This window comes from Tauraco erythrolophus, chromosome 15, assembly GCF_009769465.1.
Source record: "Tauraco erythrolophus isolate bTauEry1 chromosome 15, bTauEry1.pri, whole genome shotgun sequence".
In the NCBI taxonomy this organism is placed as follows: Eukaryota; Metazoa; Chordata; class Aves; order Musophagiformes; family Musophagidae; genus Tauraco; species Tauraco erythrolophus.
In genome coordinates, this window is record NC_141479.1 from 18,144,268 (window position 1) to 18,164,883 (window position 20,616).

The 20,616-nt window shown below is 40.8% G+C and overlaps 1 protein-coding gene across 1 annotated transcript; it reads right to left on the bottom strand.

Moving 5' to 3' along the window:
• Positions 1–1,077: 1,077 nt before the first annotated feature.
• On the bottom strand, positions 1,078–9,153 carry MPHOSPH6 (M-phase phosphoprotein 6). The gene is made up of 5 exons (XM_086620876.1): positions 9,074–9,153; positions 5,271–5,383; positions 3,602–3,692; positions 2,481–2,578; positions 1,078–2,023 (listed from the first exon to the last, which is right to left on the bottom strand). The coding sequence occupies exons 1-5, from the start codon at positions 9,122–9,124 to the stop codon at positions 1,879–1,881; spliced, it is 498 nt and encodes a 165-aa protein (XP_086477002.1). The 5' UTR covers positions 9,125–9,153; the 3' UTR covers positions 1,078–1,878.
• Between the last annotated feature and the right edge of the window lie 11,463 nt (positions 9,154–20,616).

Consider the following 20,616-nt stretch of genomic DNA (forward strand, 5'->3'; position numbering starts at 1 on the left):
GACAGACTTCACATGGAGTACATCTGAGCCACTAACAGTTATCGAAATTACCCAAAAGCTTGTTTACATGACACCACGAGAACCTTCTCCAATCTGCTGTCTCTCAGGACATGCAATTGCAGTCACATCTGGTTGCTGGTCGTTCACTAGAACACACTTTTCCCCTCAACTATCCAGTACAGCTATGCAGAACTCTCTCCATTGAAGAAATGTGTTCGGATAGAGGGGAATCATTTTCCTACTAATAAGCAAGAAAGAATAATGGGATATATTCTGAGTTTTTCTTCTGATGACCAACAATAAATCATTTCTTAGCTCAGGTCACATCTTCCATGGGAAGAAAAATGTCTTGCCATCATTAACTTCTTTTCAGCTAGCAATAATATATGATCAGGTTTTAAGTAATTGAACCAGTAGCATTTAATTAGCTCTGAAAAACGATCTCAGATCATGAATCACAGACTTTCCACCTGTATGAGGTCCCCTCACTAGGTTAGAAGTATATTTCTCTTTCCATGTGTGATCCATCTTGAATATCTAATGAAGTGCTCTTGATATATGGATTATAGTTCATACATCACACACAAAATACAGCAGACACACAGTCTCTTTCTTTATATAATTGAGTTTCATGTCTTGCTTCACTGAGTTGTTAAAAAAGAAAAAAAGCAAAAAAACCCTCGTGTCCATGACAAAATGGCCACTACTGCCTTCAATTTAACAAATTCCTCTTTCTCCAGAGAGTCAGCATTAAGCATGAGTAACTTAAGTATCTAGCTGGGGAACTGAAGTAATAGAAAGAAATATTTCTTGTTGAAAGGCAGGATATGGAGAACTGCTACAGTTTCAGACAAGACCACATTGACATTTTTCAACAGGCCCAGAGCACTGCCTGACCAAAGAGCACGATACTTCCATCCTAACATTACTTCAGATGGCTTCATTGCACACTAAACAGAAAAAGTCAGTGCAGTCAACTAGTATTTGGGGACATCTGTGGCCAACACAAACCACGATCACTTCTTATATCAGATTGTATTCAGCATCATTTTTTACATTAAATTAGCTAAACCACAATCATTAACCACAAAAACATCAGGTTTTATTCAGCTTTCAAATATGTTTCTGAAGCTGCTATTATACTTTTACAACGAGACTTAGATAATCATAAGACTGGATTTTTTTTTGCTGAAAAAGAGACAAGATTAGCAAACTTCTTTTGAAAGACAGAAATGAAGACTCACAATCTGCTCAAGTGTCAAACTGTAAATGCTGCCAAATATTTAGCCTGCTCTGGAAAAAAGAAGTTTTACTACAAACCCTTCTATTTTTAAATAAGCTTTATAAAAAACCAAAATTCAACAAAATGGATTTTACCTCTCTCTTCTTTTCCCATCTTATTTTTAGCACAGTAAAAAAAAAAATAAATCCATGTTTCTGCTTTTTTCAATTTGAAGGCAGTGAAGGTTTACATTTCTATAATAAAAAAAGCAGTGAAAGCTGAACTGCCTTAATGGATTGGACAAAGCTCGTCTTTACCCCAAGTACTTCTTTCAGATGTTATCATAAATTGTAAATAACGTTGCTCTCCATTGCATGTGATGCTTCATCTAGTTCTACACAACATTTAAAAAGGCTGATGGGATTAGCGCCCCAAACATTAAAGCTGCTGAGAGAGGAAAGGATGTATGACATCCATTATACACACATCCACTTTCAAAAATGTTTGTCAAGTGGATGGTAGAAATTTCAATGAGAACAGACTTAGATTTACAATCTATCCTTTACATTAAATAGCAAAAACTCCAAACAATCTCCAGTTCGTTGTACTATATTTGGTAGATAACATTTCTGTTAGTTCCAGTTGTTCAGCTGACATTAATCCTGAGGTTTTAAGAACTTTTTCTTAGCTTTTTTGCTAGGTCTTGTGTTACTATTCCCATCTTCATCTTCATCCTGGAGTACACGCTGGTCTCTTTTTCTCAAGAATTTCTTCCCTATTGTTCCCACTAATGTTTCATATCTGTAAAGACAACAAAAAATGTACAGCTTTTACTAAAATCACAAAAAACTTCAATGGAGTAAATCATAAAACTAATCAACAATTTAAATGGTGTAAAAAAAAAAGCTGGTCATCGGAAGCTTCAGAAGCAAAAGTACTACATGATCCCTTATTACATTATTATTTGTTCTCATAGTTTGGGTTTGTTGGCAATCTGGAACAAGGAGGGAATTAGCAGGGAATACCTGGATATCAAAGGGCAGAAGACTCCTACAAGGTAGTTTACCTTCAAATGCGACAGAGATTCCACCGAATACACACTAGAATTCCTGGAAAATCAGTTCTGTAAAGTACCATATCTGTTGGGTGTAGTTTTTTATTTTATTTGTTTGCTTTTTGGGTTTACTTTCCCCACACATAACGCAGTAACATAATATATTCATAGCGAGTATTGATTATGTCATAAAATACAACTTACCTTCTGGCCATTTCTTCATCTGACACATCAGCCTCCATTTTATCATCCACTTGAATTTCCTCCTCCTTGCACCCAGAGTTCATTTGGATCATTAACTTCTGAAAATGAAGTAAGAAATAGCTTAAATACATAACCCTGACACAATGGCAACTATGCTGAAGTTGACTAGTAGGAGAAAGGCATAAAAGGTACGAATCAAATTTAATAATTATTCGCTGTTCCCTGGTCAGGCTAGAGCATACGAAAGCTCATGGAGAAAAGGCAACATGCCTGCCTTTTGCTAAGCTAAGCTTAGAGTTTGCCTTTGGGAAAAGAGGCAACAGAGAGACAGAGTTTTCAGTGAACCGTACCATTCAAACATCCTCAAGGGCATGGCAGACATCTTCGAGAGACCAGAGAATTAGATCATAATTAATTTTTCATTGTGATGCTAGCACGTAGTCCTAGAAAGGGTTTTGTTAAGAAGGAAAAATCTCTGTAAGGATTTACAATAAACTGCTAGTAAAAACCAGGAAGCAGCAATATGCCAAGTCACAGTGAGACTGTGTTCAAAGTAACTAAAAGAATCCCCTAGTAAATCACCTTGCCCAGCCTTTTGCATTCCTCTCAGCCTTTGCACCTTCGTCCTCTTGCTTCAGCTCAGTGGTAACATTTTTATTACTATCTCAGCGTAGTTCTATCTATGTAGTTCATGCCAGCAAGAAATTAAAGACTCTCTTTCCCAGAACTTTTACTTGGGAACTTTAAACCCTTACTTACACAAGTAAGTGGTGAATAAACAGGGTTGGCTGTTTGTAGGATTGGACTCTAAATGGCAGGAGGAAAAGTGAGCTATTGTTTTGGTGAGCAGCATGTGGGACAGCTTCCTCGCTTCAGGAAGGGAATATCTGCAGGAGTCATGCACTTACTGACCATCAACACAAGGAGATAAAAAGCTTCTATTTACCAGATGCTGCATTGATCAACATTTTGGTTTGAATCACAGATTTCCTGTACACAGGAGGATCTATGGAAGGTGCCGCAAAGGCCAAACAGCATGCAGTGTGAACACTCAAATTCCCAACCCCAAGGGCTTCAGTCCTAATCTGAGCCCGCCTCAAAACAGAACATTTAAACAGTACCTCAACTTCTGGATTGAATCCTTTGAAGGACATTCTGCCATAAAGTAGATCCTCACATGGCATAAAGCTCCTCTCTTCTATTATAAAGCTCCTGCATGAAACCCCAAACCCAGCATTTGTCAAACAGCGTGCTTTAAAATAATCAAATTGAACAAATGCAAAAACCATTTGCTGTCTTCCCCCCGCACGAATAAACAAAACCATAGCGTATTTTGAATCATCAACTACTTTCTGAAGCTTAATTGCTCTGATAAATCTTTCAACACAAGGAGCTTGGAGTGCAAAGGAATACTTTTTGCCAGTAAAGCTGTGCCAATTCCACAAGCAAAATTAACTCTCCTGACAAAAAGCACTCTTTGCTGGTATGATTCCACCTACATTAATGCTTTTGCCAGAATAAAAATACCACATAAATATCACTCTCCAGGTGGCATTACTATACCAGCAAAAGCTTCTAATTAATTTCTCATTGTGATGTTAGACCTGGCATTAGTTGAGTCTGTCAGGATATAAAACCCTGCGTAATTCTCTGTTCAGCAGAGAAAGATTTCCCCTTTCTCCCTCCTTTTTTCCTCTTTTAATGAGCATGGGGCGAGAAAAGAAACATGACCCCGAGGCGTTCATAATACACGCGTTAGATAAAAGTACTTCCGTGAATTGTTCCATCCTTCTTTTCCTCACACACATTTGCACCTCTTCCCTCATCCTCTTCATCTCCCATGTAAAAAAACCTCCTACAATCATAGGACATTAGGCTGAAGAGACCAAGCTCATTCTCCTACCAAAAGGTAGGATCAGTTAAACATGTACCATGAACAGCAGAGGTCCATCTAACCTGTCCTCAAAAGACTTCCAATGATGAAGAATCCAGTGTCTCCTTAGGCAATCTATTCCAGTGCTTCAATAGACTCATTGTTAGAAAAATCCTCCCAATGTCCAGCTTGAACCTTCCTTGCTGCAACTGAAGCTCAAATACCTTTTTGTCATATCCACCAAGCGTCATGGAAAATAGTTTATCAATGACCTTATTCAAGTACAGTTAATTCCCTGGATCCCAGCTTTTAAAAAATTATGTATGTTCTCCCTCAATGGAATTTTTGTCCTCTTTTGAAAGGACAAAAATCAAGCAATTTTAAAAGCAGTTCTCTTGCTATTTAAAGCACCTTCCTAAATGGCAGGAATGGACATTTTCTTCCTTATTAGCCAAGTCTTCCTTTATTTTTGCCATTATCTGTCCTATTTCAAAAACAGGATTTGAAGTGAGCTGGACTCAAGAAGACAGAACTGTCCTGAATGCACCTAACCACGTGACTGGAGCTGAATTTACTGACACAAGGTTTCAAACATCTTTTTTCAAATGAAGGGATAAAACAGCAATGAATGAATTGGTCCCTGCCTGAAAGAAACTAATTACATGCATCTAGAAGAAACTGCGAGTGAAAGAAAACAACACACACAAGAAATGAAAGTAGGTCAAACTGCACTAGGCAACCTTGAGAATGTCCCTGAAATAAATAAATAAATGAGCTGTAATGCCAGTCTGTCACTATTTTTACTTCTGTTAATTAGTTATTAATAATACTTCTTTTACAGGAAAAAAAAAAAAGTATATTCTATTCCCAATCCACAACAAGCCAATGATGATAAGTACAAAAGGGTACAAGCTTACTCTTTCTCCTTTAGGTCTGGTAAATCGAGATACCAGTGTTCTTCACTAATTATCTTCTTTTCTTCCTCTTCTAGTTGTTTTTTAGTTTGTGAATCCAAACCCCTTTGCATGAACTAAAAAGAAAGACACATAAACACAGCTTCAGTTTTTTGCATCATTAGTACGTGCTGAACACGCAATAATTACATGATGACAATTATCCATGACATAAAATTTACACAGTTGATATAAAAAGTAAATGCTTTTTGTGATTTTTCAGTGGGTTTGGTCTAAGTTTGGGCAAAGAGGCAACGGAAAAAGTAAACAACTGTGGACCACAACCACCTACTGGAACTCAACAGTCAGGCATGGAAAGAAACAGACCTTTCCTGGTCAGTTTTGATGGATCTGAGTTGTTACAACTCTGTAACTTTGCTAAGGTTTTTCTAATGTTTCAGCAAAGGCCAGAGAAAACATAATGGTGTTGAAGTGATTGCTGCTATCAGAAACCAACATCACCCATACAAAGAGCACTGGAGGTCAGAGCCTGAACTACTTCATACCAGGTTGGTCATTTTTGGAAACATCTATACTTTCAACCATCCTCTTCTTTTCTCAGATCTCATTTAACGAACTGGCCTGCGTTTGTAGCTCTGAAGGCTGGAACCTGCCTTTGGAAGTGGAAAAAAGTAACTGAGGCTATGAAAAGAAGCCTTTTGTGTTCAGCTGTGCTAGAGGAAGATGTTACCAGCTCTTAACTTCTCATCCATGACCCACCAAAGTACCAGTCAAGCAGTGTATGTAAGTACCTGTTAACTCACTGGACAATCAGTCTACCAAGTCAGTGGAGACCAATAACTTATTTTAGGGTAAGACTGCTACTTTTGCCTAATACAAGGACATTCCTGTAAATTGCTTCCTTGGTGAAAACCTTTGGCAGAGGGTGGGAACAGGCAGATAGAACTCTCACAGCTGGCAGTAGAAGAGGACATCCGTCATGGCCTATGACAAGCTACTCAGGGTGCAAAACCACAGACCAGATGTATGTGAAACACCCCTTTTCTTTCCATTTGTCTCAAGTCAGGTGCCTGAACTGAGTGACAATTTCAGCATCAACAATATTAATCCAGTTTCACCAGACATGCTGGAAAAAACAGAACTCTTCACAGTAATCCTTATATTGCTTTTGTAGCTAGAGGAATTTTATATCAACTAATTTTACCCCTCTCATTTAGAGCAGCATCGTTTCTATGTTTAGATAAGCCTGCAGGCTCACGGGTAATGTGCCAGTGGGGCACATCTGTCTCTTGAACACTAGCAGAGACTTGGACACAGTTTAGATCCCAGATAAAATGGGCTTGGTTGGGGATAAAGCCCAAGAAGGCATCACAAAACACTTCCCTCCCACAAGAATTCTGCATTACTGAGCTTATTTAAAATATCTCAGTAATATAAATGTTTAAAATATATATATACACACACAAAACCTCCCCTTTTCAGTCTTTACAAAACACCCAAGCAAAACAAATCAAACCCTGAAGTAAAAGCCAATATAGTGCTAGCGTCTCATTTTCCATTTATATTTCTATTTGCATTCATTTGTACAAGATCTTTAATGAAAGAAAAATTGACTTTTGTTTTCTGAGTCAATCCAAAATATGTCAAAGCTTTCCAATTAAAATTACAGTATCTTCTTGAGGAAAATAAGGGAATCTATCATGTGGAAAACCATATTGCTAAAGGAAATTGGTTAGCCAGTCAGAAACCTCAACAGGAAAAATTCTGCTACAAGCACCCAATTAAATAATAATTTCACATTACATTTTAAAGATTATGTTCCTAAAAATTACTACAGGAATAACTAGACGAAAAACATGGGATCACATTTATCTAAAATGCAAACACACATGGATGAATTAAAACCCATTGCGGTAGACACAGAGTATGTTAAGTCAGTAACTGAGTGGTTATTTGGATTAGTTTCCCCATGCAATGGGACCTGGATCAAATGGTGCAAGATCTAAAAGCATGAGCCATCCTTCGACATGAAGAGGTGAGCACACATGGTAGCACCCAGCTCGAAGGGTCTTCACAATGCTACCGCTGACCACGTGTTGCCTTTGGGTGCCTGTTGAATCGTGGTAAGTGGAAGCAGCTGCTAAAGCTGTTAATGTTTAATTAATTAAAACATTTGTAAACAAGAAGATCTGCAGAAGGAAAGTGCTAAATACAAGATCTGTGTATGACCTTTTCAAAACCTACTCATCTCTTCAAAGCTGGTTACTACTGCCCCAACTGTAAACCTGCAAATGTCACAGCAGCACGTTCACAGGCTGGTTCTCCACAGCCTTCCATGGACGAAAATCTAAAAACTGGCTTTTGAAATTCCCAGGGCGTTAATAAACTGGCAAAAAACAGGAGCAGAATTTTCACTTTAAAACAGTGTATTACATAAAAATAAGAAAAAATAATGATGCTGCAATCCAGGTTATGGGAGTCATACTCTGTCACACAGCCCTGGCTAGCTAAGCTCAACATCTGCTCCCTTTTGAGAGCAAAGCAAAATGCATTCCATCTCCTCTGTGCATGAGTTTTAGTCCTTCATTAGCAACATCTGTTAATTGAGATAAATATTCCATCACCTCACTGTAGCAGAGTACACTTTACATGAAAGATTGAACTGAAGTCAGCTAAATTCCTTCCAGCTAGTGCCTGAAATATAGTCCCATATAAATATGCAGGGGAAAAAACGCTTAAATAAAACACCACAAGCAAGAAAACACAAAGGTCTTGTCATATTCAGTTATAAAAATTTAATGGATATTAACATTTTTTTAAAAAAATAACAGCAACTCAACTTTTACTGGTTGTTTTCCACCAATAAAGAACCATCAATCACAGGGGAACATACTCTACTGAATTAAGTGTTGTAGTACATGACGTGAAATAGAATCCATTAGCCAGCAAGCAGAGACTAATTTCACATTGGAGCTGACGTGAGATTCACAATTCCAAGGGTAACGGGCACGTCACGGTGTTACTGACAGCCCTTGCGTTGACGAGTTGGGAACGGCGGTTACCACTGCCGTTCAGGTTGGGCTTCCGATTAGCCATCGATGTGAGCAGACGAAAAAATGGACATAATTAAAAAAAACCCACAAAAACTTTTTTTTTTTCCAGGATTAAAAGCCCCCTCAAGTAAGGCAAGCAACATTAGTATTTTAATGTCAATGTGTGTGTGTGCGGAGGGGGGGGAAGCCTTACTTTTATCCACGATAAGCGACCTAACTGCAGAGAAAGCAGGTGGAACGGAAACACTCTCCAACGGTGCCCAAAGCCGGCTCCTGCTCGGGGGAGCCTTTCGCTGCAACCACCAAGTTGTCCCCCTCGATCAAACCCACCAACGCTCCACAGCCTACACCCCCCCGCCGTTCGAGCACCCGGTATTCGGGGACGGCTCTTCAAGGCCGCCTCCCGCCGGCGAAGCGCGGAGGAAGCGCGCGGAAAGCGATAAATATCTATTTCAAAACGCCCACGACGAGGGGGCGGCAGGAGACGCTCCCGCCCGCGTGTCGGGCCAGGACAGACGCTGCGTGCGGAGGGAGAAACGCCCCAGACCAGGGGCGGGCCGCCCAACGCGGCCCGGTTTATCCCGGAGACCCCCCGCTCCGCTCCGCTCCCAGCGCCGCTCGGCCCCTCCCGGCCGCCGCGGCGGCCCCATCCTCCCGCCCCCGGGGCCGCCTCACGGCACCGGGCCCGCAGCGGGCAGCGACCCGGCGGCAGCGGCTCCGCTCTCGAGGTCCCGCCGCCGCCCTCCGCCTCACCTTCATGCGCAGCAGGTTCTTGGACAGCTTCGTCTTCACGTCCGCGGCCATGGCGGCCGGCCCTGCCGGCAGGCCGCGCCGGATCCTCGCACTCGCGTAGCGCCGCGGCCGCGCACGCCGGAAGAGGAGCGGGAAGCGGCGGCGCGGCTCCACCCCTCCGCTGCGGGGACGGGGCCCTGCGCACGCCCCGGGGGAGCCGCGGGGTGCTGCGGGGACGGGGGCGGTGGTAAAAAAAAAACAAACAGGAAAAAAAGAAAAAAAAAAGAGTACTTTCCGGTACAGAGCCGGTTATGAGGGGTGAGGGAGATCGGGTGTGTGAGCAGGAGGGAAATCTGACTCCGTATGAAATGGCCAATTAGTAGGGAAACGTGAGATTCCTTATCAATGCCTGTGCGTTCCGTACTGCTCCTGGTTTGCGGTTTCAGCCGTCATTTTCTACTAGTTCGAACGAAAGTATAAAATCCATCTCGTAGTGGCATTTGGAGACTGAGACTGCTTGACTTGTTCAGCTTTTATTTTTTAAAATCAGCATTGACTTCTGCTTGCAAAAAAAAAAAAATAGTCACAGAATGGTCAAATGTGATTAAAACTGGAAAGCACATAAATTCAAAGATATTACAAAAAGCTTCAAAGCTGTGTTAGTCCTGAATCATGATCTTTGAATTCAGTCTTGGCAGTGCTGTCTTTGGGCTGCCAAGCCTGGCCACGGGAGCTGAGAAGGAAATCCTGATAGGAAATTGCCAGCTAACTCCCAGTCCCAAGCAAGTACCACAATTTCTGTATATATCCTCATAAATCAGATTTCTGATGCCTGTTTTGACATTTGGCGCATAGACCAGGTGATAAAGCAATAAGAGTGAGGGTTCAGCGTTCAAAACTTTAATGAACTGGTGTGCTCGAAGAGACAATCTAGGGAGAAAAGTTCTCGTGTATGCAAGACGTAGGTCAAAGCTTGAAGAACTCTCTAAAGATTTATGCTTTAATAGAGTCCACAAAAACGTATAATGAAGGGCAAAACCTGATTGCAGTGGGAAAGGAGGAGGAAGAATTATCCGCATCCAGGCATCCTTATTACACAGTTAAGCTCAGTGGGTTAAAATAGCCACAAACGTGACTGAAACATGGAGCCACAACCGCTTCAAGGCAAAGTCATAGCTCTGCATGGAAGTACTCAATTTTCATACAGGCAAGGCACCTTCATTTCCAGGCTTTGTAGATGAGCTGAAGCTGCTCTGACATTCAAGGCCCTGGGGAGAAAGTCTCTGTGAGTGTGGGAGCTGTCCTGCTTGGTTTGGCCCCGTTGTGTTTAGCTCCTTCTCTGTTCACTTTCTCATTAACAGCTATCAACCCTTCCCAACAAAAGAAAGCTGGGAAGGAATTCACAGTTTTATGAATACAAATGTGCGTCAAAGAATTAATATGTTTGAATCTTAGTGAACAAGCCAATAGGGGAAAGCTATATAATAATATATAAGCTATACAATAAAATATAATATAATATAATTGCACAGTACAGCCATAATCTCACCATTTTTGGTGGTTTTTTCTATTTGCCGTGCATTCTAATAATGTATTTGCTTTTTGTTGATCATTGCAAATCGGAGCCCTGTGTTTAATTGCATGGCCTTCAGTGTCACTCAGGGCTTTTTCTGAGCAGTTTCGGTTAATTTACAGTCCAGGAACGTACTTCGAATGGTTCCTTCTAAAAATATTACTGCATGCCCATCAGCGCTTCTCCAGCCACTGAGAGCTATGGCAGTGCCCAGTTTTCATAGAATCATAGAATCATAGAATGTTTTGGGTTGGAAGGGACCTTAAAGATCATCTAGTTCCAACCCCCCTGCCATGGGCAGAGAAATCCTCCACTACACCAGGTTGCCCAGAGCCTCATCCAACCTGGCCTTGAACACTTCCAGGGGTGGGGCATCCACAACTTCTCTGGGCAACCTGTTCCACTGCCTCACCATTTTCACAATGTAAAAAATTTCTTCCTTTTGCCTGGTGCCTTTTGCGAGAGCTCTTCCTGTCCCCCCTATCCTGCCCATGAAGCAACCTGGCTCATCAATTCCTGCAGCCCACTTCTGCAGCAGACTCTGCTTTGGATGCAGCCCCTGCACAGATCAGCTGCCCAACATTTTTGATGCAAAGGAGCGTGATGCCACCAACTCTTTGATCTTTGGGAGCTGAGTCTAATAATTTAGAACACCCTGTGGTGTCTGACTGGGAGAGGGACAGTGCAAGGGGCTTTCAACTCGTCTAACCACGAGGATTATTCTCGGTGCTCCCAGGTGAGCGAGAACTTGGAATCCACAGCCTGAGCCCCATTGCATCCCGTGTCCTGGTGCTGCACCACAGGCATGCACGGAGATGCTGCCACTGTTTATCTTGTCAGCTAACGACCCGCCTCGATACAGGCAGGGGGAGGTGTTTTGTAGTAAAGGCAATACAGGCTGTGTGATGTTTATTTAGAAAAGTGGAGATTGTAAAAAGGCTGCCACAGAATTTGATCTATTTTGGCAGTAAAAAAGTCCAAAGGAAATTTTTGGATTACATCTCCCATGGCTTGAATTGGATGGGGAGGTTATAGATAACAATCAGCTGTCTCGTGGACCAGATTATACTGTCTGGTAAATCTGAAGACACTCCATTGATTATAGGAGAAATTTTTATGATTTACTGGTAGTGGTGGAGGTAGCTCAGAGAAGAATTGAGCCCTGTAAATAAGCCTGCTTGTGAGGCAGAGCGAGGATGAGGAGACGAGGTAGAAGAGATGCTCTATTTAGAGAAGAATCAAGGGTCATTGTAAATGACAATTAAACACCTCTCCCACAGCTCTAACAGCTGCACGGCAGCTCTGCTTTCAACCTGGAAATCCATTTCTTTTTCAAAACAAAAATGCTCAGGGAAATAACTCAGAGGAAAGGAGCTCCGTCTCATCAAAGATTGTGCATTAAACAAGCAGATAAAAGATTTTTCTTCCCAGGAAATGCAGTCCCTTCTCCCTCTAGTAATTACAGAAGTCAAATCAAAGTTGTCATTAACATTATTTAAGGAGTAATCTCTCTTTGAGCAACACAAGTGACAGCTGTGAACTAATTTCACACCAATGGGATCTAATTTGAGGGAACTTGTGGGTTACTTTTTCTGTAACCTTTTATTTATTGATATTCTCGCACTATTGTGACTTTAGCTCAAAACGGGTATCTCCAACCTTGCACCAACCTATCAGTTGACTTGATTTTTTAGGAGCTGTCTTTGAATTCTGAAGCAGCTTTTTACAGCTCTCAAAATACTTAAAAGCCTTTTTTTATTTTCCCCCTGCATATATCAAAATTCTTATAGTATGACAGGCAAGTCATTAATTTGTGTCAAACACCTCCACTGTGTTTTAAGAAAGGATATTATGTGTTTTTCTCTGTGAATGAGGAGAAGAAAATGAGAAGTAGAGCTGCCGGAGGTCTGTTTGCAAACCTGAAAGGAGGGTGTGAAGTGCTGTGTACGACTGAGTGGGATCAAAAGGTAGTTTTGTACCCTACGCTCCATACAGAAATAGCGTGAAATTCTCCGGGTGGTAGAGAGGCGCGGTTTGGAAGCGGAGGACTCAGTTTTTCTCTCTCTTGCTCTCACCAAGCTCTAAGCCGCTGATGCATGCAGTGTGTCGACAACTGCTAAGGTCCCAGTGATGGGGGATTTGTTACAATATTCATTACCCTTTGATGGGTGCACTTCCCATCCCTGGAAGTGTTGAAGGCCAGGTTGGATGAGGCTTTGAGCAGCCTGGTGCAGTGAAGGGTTTCCCTGCCCATGGCAGGGGGTTGGAACTAGATGATCTTTAAGGTCTCTTCCAACCCAAACCGTTCTATGATTCTATGATTCTATGGTTCTATGATTCTGTGATTCTATGATGTGTAACCCGCTGTGCCTAGTCCACAGAGGATACGGGTTAGCTACAGCTCTCAGCTTCAGCGCGCGGTGTGTCAGCTCAGACCGCACTGGCTCATCCTCTCAGCCTTTGCAGTCCCCTTTCCTGGCATTGGCACTGGTTTAGGTGGCAGCTGACACACGCAGAGGGTTTTCAATCCTTGCCCTCTGTTCCTCGGTTGACCCCAAGGCTTTCCATGGTTGGAGAACAATATGGGAAGAATGAAACAGAAGCTAAACTCTATCATTTGAGTAACACAGGTCCACAGGCACCATTCATGTTGCTGATGCTTTCCTTTCAATAGCCTTATGGGGTTCACGGTTTATGCAGCGTGAAAAGGTGCACCTTAAAAACGTGCTTGTAGCAAAATAGAGTTACAAAATCTCCAGAGCAACCAAGACATGACTTTGTCTGGAGAAAGTGCCTGTTGTCAGTTTGGGAAAAGACGATTCATTCTGAGTGCTTTTGGCTGTCCTGGTGGCAGGGTGACCTTTATGTGAATAAATACAGTAATTCCTTTTTGATTACAGAAAGAAGCAGCTTCATAATGGTAGCTCCCTATCTTCTGCCATCACCTAAAGTGGCGGGGGGGAACACACACCAGTCTGTCATTCTGCTGGCATGCGGATAAGCCTAAAAATTTGATCCTGTGTTGCGATGATTTGATATATCCCAGTGCTGGGAGTCAGAGCAGAGAGAATGACTGAAGAACAGTGTGGACCGTCCTTCTCTTTGCTTTCCTTTAAAAATCGAGAGGCTTTTAACTTTTGGGATTTGATGAAATCACAATTAAAAGAGAAAAGGAAAATATCGCCTTCCGTTTGTTAACTATAAAAATGCAATCCAGCAGTGCTGCTGGTGCTTTGCTATTTCCCAGGTCAATAAATGGCTCCCCTGACTTTAATAAACATTGATGCTGCAGGCTTGTTCTACAGTGATTGAACCTTTTTATAGTTTCAACCATTCACATTGCATGAAAGCGTGAAGATTTTTTTTTTTTCTTTTTCAGGAAGGTTGGTTCTGATTGATTAAATTGTCATTTTCTGAGTTAGTTGCTGAATTATAACTTGGCATTTTTAACTGTGTGATTTGTTTAAAGAGACAGCTTTTTGATATAGCAAACCAGCTGAGAATTTTTAAGCAGTAAAAGGAAATTTTACTCACTTTGTTCTCAGCCTTTCACCACTGCCTGACAAAAATGCTTCTGAAAACAACGTCGAGGCTGTGATATGAGGAGCAGGTACTTAGATTCACGCTCACTTCTTCTTTATTCCATCATGGAGCTGATCTGTGTAGTGTTACATTGCTTTCGATTAGTAGTCGGACACCTCGTTGTTGTTAACATGTTTATCTTTCCAAGGAGATAGGAAGGGAGGGGGAATTAGAGACACGAGTGAGAGTGCTACCCAAGGTGATATTAAGAGTAAGTGGCAGAACTGTACTTTGGACCAACTGATTTACCCCTTAATACACACAATGGATTTCTTTGCACCGAAATGATGGGCTCTTAACACACCTCAGTCAAATAACTGCAAGGTTTTCACCTAAATCCAGACTGAGATTGGTTCAAAGGGACAAAGACTTTGTAATTCTTTAGAAACTGAGAAAATCACGTCCATGTGATGATGCATTCTTTTTTTTATTTAACCAGCTGCCACATTCCTTCTCCGTGGATAGCTGCTTGGTTTCAAGGTCTGATTTCTTTTTTTTCTTTCCTTCTCTCCCCCCAGTTTAAATCTGTATTCCAGACGTAAAGCTGAAGTGAATGAGACTCACATAAAAAACATGTGTGTTCAGAATGTGTTTGGAAAGAAAGGCCAACAAAACTGTCTTGTAGCACATAACAGGGTGTCTTTTGCTTTTGATTTACAGCGCCTGGAGGGAAAATGGAATAATCTAATGGTCTGAATATGGGAGATCTTACGTTTGTTCACTGCAGTGTTACCCTGGTCAGACTCTGAAACAGTGCTTAGTAGTGGAAGTCTCAGGGTATCAATATGAAATACTGAAGTCCAATTATACTTCTGCTTGTACACTTTCCCCTCTCTGGCCATTTCAGCTTCTGCTCTGAAATAATGACTTATGACAGTGCAAAGCTGAATTTCAGCAGTGAATTGTATCTCTGGCCTCTAAATTTAATTGCCTGATACTGCAGCTAACCCACTATCCATCTTGGTCCCTTGAATTCTTTTTGCCTCTTTTCCTCTGTTTTTATACCATTCATTCAAGACCTTTAAAAAGTGTGAAATATAGGTGCCCAGGAAGAAGGCAAATTGTGAAACGAACATTTAAACTTCTTACCCGCCACCAATTCCTGAAGGTCTTTCACTAAAAAGACAGGGGTGGAGTTCATCAACATTGGGGTCAGGATGAAGTGCTGCAGGCTCTGGCTGTTTTCTTGCAGTGCTGCCGGTGCTGGTTACCTGAAAGAGGGGTCAGGAGGACCCTTTGGAAGCACCAGTTTGGATACGATCCAGCCGGCCAGGTGCTTTACAGGATGTCCATTCCCCCCACCACCGCAGTGCCACACAAAAGGTGGCTGCTGGAAACGGAGCTGAGGTGGGTGACAGATTGGTGCTCTGATTCAGCGTGGCAAGTCTGGTGTTCCCAACACCTCTGTTTTAATCCGCTGAAGATTTCACAGCAAGATGTTGATGCATGAGCAAACTTTTAATGACAAAAGCAAAAAGCAAGGTGTTTTTCTGCAATTATCGTAAACACAATATGATAACATTTTTAGGAGAGTTGCTCATGTTCATTTCAAAATCATCTTGAGGCCATTTTATAGGGTGGGAAATAAGCTGTAACATGAAAGAGAGTAAAATATTCATTAAAGCTGTAATGATTTATGTCGTAACATTATGAGGTAGCACACTTTACCTCAATGCAGTTCCTCAATGAATGTTTTTCTAATTTCCATAAGTAATTGACCTCTCATTAGCAACTCATTAGAAAAATTGAGGTGATGTGACAAACTCAGACCCACTGCTACAGAAACTCTGCATGTGAATAAATTATTGAAAACTCTAATGGATTCAAAATGAAGGACCACAAGAACCTTGCTTTGACTGAAAAAGTATTTAATTTACATCTGTAAAGTGAAACACTTTTCTCTGAATATATATAGCTGCACACTCAACAGTCCTTAAATCCATACTTTGACTCATGGCTGATTTTCAAACACAGTGAACATCCACGTCTTCTTTTTGCAAGTAACTCATAGGATTAGCCAAATAATTCAGACATGTACGTAAGACCCTAGTACGACTATAGACACCAAAGTTAGAAAAACTGAGTACAGATTTTGGAATATGGACTAAGTACATGGCTTAATTTTTGAAGGAACTAAACATCAACTGATGCTTCTCAGTTACTCCAGCCTAGATGTGGATACTTACCAGAAAAGGTGTAGTGCTGAATTCTTGTCCATGAGCAGTTGTTTCAGAAGGGAGGTGTCTGCCTTGTCCTTTTTATAGCCTCTGTCAACCAACACGTGAATGTTAACAAGCTCAAATAATAGATTTTGCACATATTGAAGTGTTAACTTTAATAACCTTATATATCTGTCTTTTTAGGGATCAATAAATCAATTTCGAGCTAGTTCTTCATCACTGCAATATTGTGAAAAGTGAGGCTGATATTTAACGTAAAGTTTTATGAGTCCTAGATGCTCCTGGACAAACCCAGAAAAAAAAAAAATTCTTTTTTAATATATTCCTTAAAGTTCTGATGCCTATCTGAAACTTATTTGAAAGTAACTGGATTTATGGGTTCCAAGTTAGCGTTTCATTACAAAGCTACATGAAGATGAAAAAGGAAAAAAATGCCTGTCTGAAAGTCTTGTACAACAGAGAAGAGACGATCTGATGAACTTCCCTGACCTTTTTGTAATACCAGCTAAGAAACTGCAGGGTCTAAAAGGAGGATAAAAGCCATGAAGTAATAATGTAAAACAATGGGAAAAGATGCTGGCTTAGCGCTGCCCTGGAAAAAAGGCCAGTGAGAATCTCACTTTTCCTCATTTGGGAATTGTATCTGTTATCTGGTTACCCTTCTCGCAAGTTGCTTTTTTAATTTTCTTCCTGAATTCTCCTGCAACGGGCCATTGCTAGCACTTTTTTAGTACAGGTGAATATCTGTTTTGTTTTGCCAACTAAACTTTAGAAGGAAGGAAGCACAGAAGTGACCATGAGGAATTTCCTATTATGGAAGAAAAATGTATTTTTAAAATCTCACTCAGAAAAATCAGACTGCTTAGCTTTCCATGACATTTAAAAAGAGAAGATTGAAAAGAGGTGGTAGATAAACAGGGAGGTTTCATGGTATATCGATTCCATCGTGCCATGGGACTATACCAAGTGATTAATTTTGTGATATTGCTTTTATGTCTTTTTTTCTGCATGGTTGCAGAAACCATGGTTGCATGGTAAGCCCTGATGATTTCGGTCCAATTTTAGAGTAAGACCTGCTCTCTAATGGCTTTTAGCAGCAGAGAGCACCTCTTCCTAGAGCCATGACTGAACTGAGTTGCAGGGCTAGTTAGGAAACCAAAGACGGTACAAAACAAGAGTGCTGAGACTATATTACCCAAATGTCTGTCTTATGTTCAACATGTCCTCTAGGATTTTCAGGACTGCTATAGAAACGAAGCTTTTAAAGTCCTGGACATCCATTAGATTGGTGCAAACCATCATAAGTTTATTACCAAGTCTCTCTGCATAACACTATATGCTCTTTGTTGCAGCCCACCCTTTCCCACACAGTTACACACTCCTACACTGCACTGCCAGGATGACTCATGGGCAGAATTTCTTTAGGATTTAGGAATACATTTGGATTTCAGTCAGTTGTGGAAAATAAACATACTTCCTCTTATACCCACGCACGTACTCAATATATTTCTTTACGTATGGGATCTGAATCAGTAATACTAAAAGCCTCAAGTTGAAGGAAGAACAAAATGCATTTATAACCATGTTCCTTGGTAAGCTTTTCTTTTATAAATCATTTATTCCATCATTTTGTGAGTGAAATAGCTGATATATTGCAAGGGGGAAGTAACGCACTCAAAAGGAGATAATTCTCCTTATATAGGTTGATTTTAAAGAAGTCATGGTGCTAAGCATAACATTAATATTTTAACTGAAGTAATTAAAAACACTTCCCTTCCTTTGCTCAAAATGGAACGAAAAAGCTCACCTGTGGCAAATGTGTATTTTTACAAGACTTTGGGGGTACACCTGTACAGCCCGTTAGTGGGCCCTAGGGATACCCTAAGACCTGCTATGTCTTGCTTCGTTATGCTGAAAGCTGCTAATAGGAAAATCAAAAGTGTTATGATTATGGGTCCAAACACAATTTCCAAACCTGCGATATCATATCAGTATCCCACGGGGCTAGCAAAAATGTAGGTAGTCAGGAACCCACCAAAATAGCTAGGAAAGACATCGTCAATGGCATCAAGAGAAGAAAACGGCCAGTTTTCTGTTGCAGCATGCTTTTGGTTGTTGTATGCAAAATGGTTTAATATCACCTTAGTCCCAGCTTGCCATGTGAAAAATGACCCTGTCAATTTGATACAGAAGTAGAATATTGAGAAATGGAACATTTTGTCTAATAGGGAAGAGCTGACAAAGACAGACTGAATAATGCTTAATTGGATAAAACTGACCTGATTGTGAATTCCAAATGAAATTAAAAATATTGCACTAAGATTTATAGGGTTCGTTTTCTGTCTTTTCCCCTGTCTTTGTTTGCTGGGCTTTGCTTGTGTCATCAATATTTCAGTTTAGCAGCAGCATTATTTTCTTTATTGATAAAAGCCAAAGGCTAAATATTGCGAGACATTTGGCAATGCCAATATAAATGAGAACTCTCAGTTGTGTGCGGTCCAGTTATTGATGTTTTTATTAGCAATCCTTATAAGGGCACATCCTGGCTTCCTTCTCACTGCCGTAACGTGGAAATGAGGAAAATGGCGAAAATGCCTGTTGCACTTAGCTGACTGTAAGACAGTTCTGACTGACCACATCTCTGTTCTATCACTAGCCACAAGCATAATGTAACTATGTTTGAGCGAGTGGCAGGTGTCTCAGCAATGTGGCTTTTTGCCCATCTTTGCCCATCGATGCCTCTTCTTCTGTCCTGGCTATGGGAATGGAGCAGACTAATCTTCATTGAAGAAGCCTCAATGACCAGAATTTGATGTAAGAACTACCATCCCTTATTTCTCCAGCTGCTTAAAATAGCTCTCCGGTTTTACAAGTATGTGAACCATGACCCCGCTGAGTTCCTGCAATATATATTATCATATCTATTCAGGGCAAGACTCGTGTGTAAGGATGCTGTAGGGAAATTCTTTGAGAAAATTATTTTCTTAGAATTTTCAGTAGCCACTATAAAAAGTCAGAACTTTATATATCTGCGTTATTTTTTCTCCTGCTCTGCTTTATAAACAAACATGACACTTTATACTACAAAGTGATTTCTTTCTGAGTTACAGAACCACAGAAAAAGCATATAAAACCTACAAACCTTATTATTTTTGGATTCTTGAAACTCAAAATTGATTTAAAGCAACTTCAGCCAGCAATATTTCCTCCCTGTCTGAGAAACTATATCCTGCATTTCAGAATAAAGTAAATTTTTATAGGCATGTTGTAATTATAAACCCTTGAGAAACGGATTTTGTAATGGGGACACTGGCAAAAAGCTTCGCTGTAGTTACTCTGCCGAGCGCTGATGCGAAGAGGCTGAAAATCCATTCTCCCAAGAAGGAGTTTATTAAAAGACTGCAGTAGTTTCAATGACATTTCTTGTGACATCAAAATTATTTCATATGGAATCACAGAGCATCTGTGCTTCTGCGTTTTTGAAGGTCCAAGGAGAAAATACTGCTGCAGCCTCACCGCCGTGAGCGGTGACTGAGGGAAGCAATCCAGAGAGATAAATCTGCACTGGTACTTGTATCTTCTCATGATGGGAGATATAAATTAATCTGTTTAATTAGAGCAGCATATAATAATCATCACTAGGAAGGCAGGAGAAGTGTTTGGAAATATCGTACAGGTTTTGCAAATGATCTAGGTTCAGCTTTTCCTCCTAAATTGATGCATAATAGCTGAAACGTCAGTGATACCTGAACTCGAGATGAGGAGGTTTGGCTCACATCAGATGTATTTTGTGACTTACGTTCTTACTGGGTTCTGACAGGATCCTGGGTTGATTTTCTTGCAATATTTCAAGCCAGATGGGTGTTTTCAAGCAATATCCATTTCTGATTGGACTGATTGTTGTGCTATTTATCTCATGTCATTTGTACACATGAATTCAAATTAAACGTTGGCAAGGTTCTTGGCCCAGATATATCGCACCAGAAGAGATTAAGTTCTGCTCACTTGATCAACCTTAAATTACACTTCTCAGCTCTACAGGCATGCAGATACTTTACAAAGATGGATAAATAGCTTTATCATCATTTTAGAGGTGTTCAAAGACAACAGTTGGCCCCAAAGCACGTACTAGCTCAGAGGCAGAGGTCCAAACTGCAGTCTTCTTCCACTGTAATGTGTCACCTCATCCTACATCCACTGAAGCCAACAACGAAATTTTCACCTGCCTC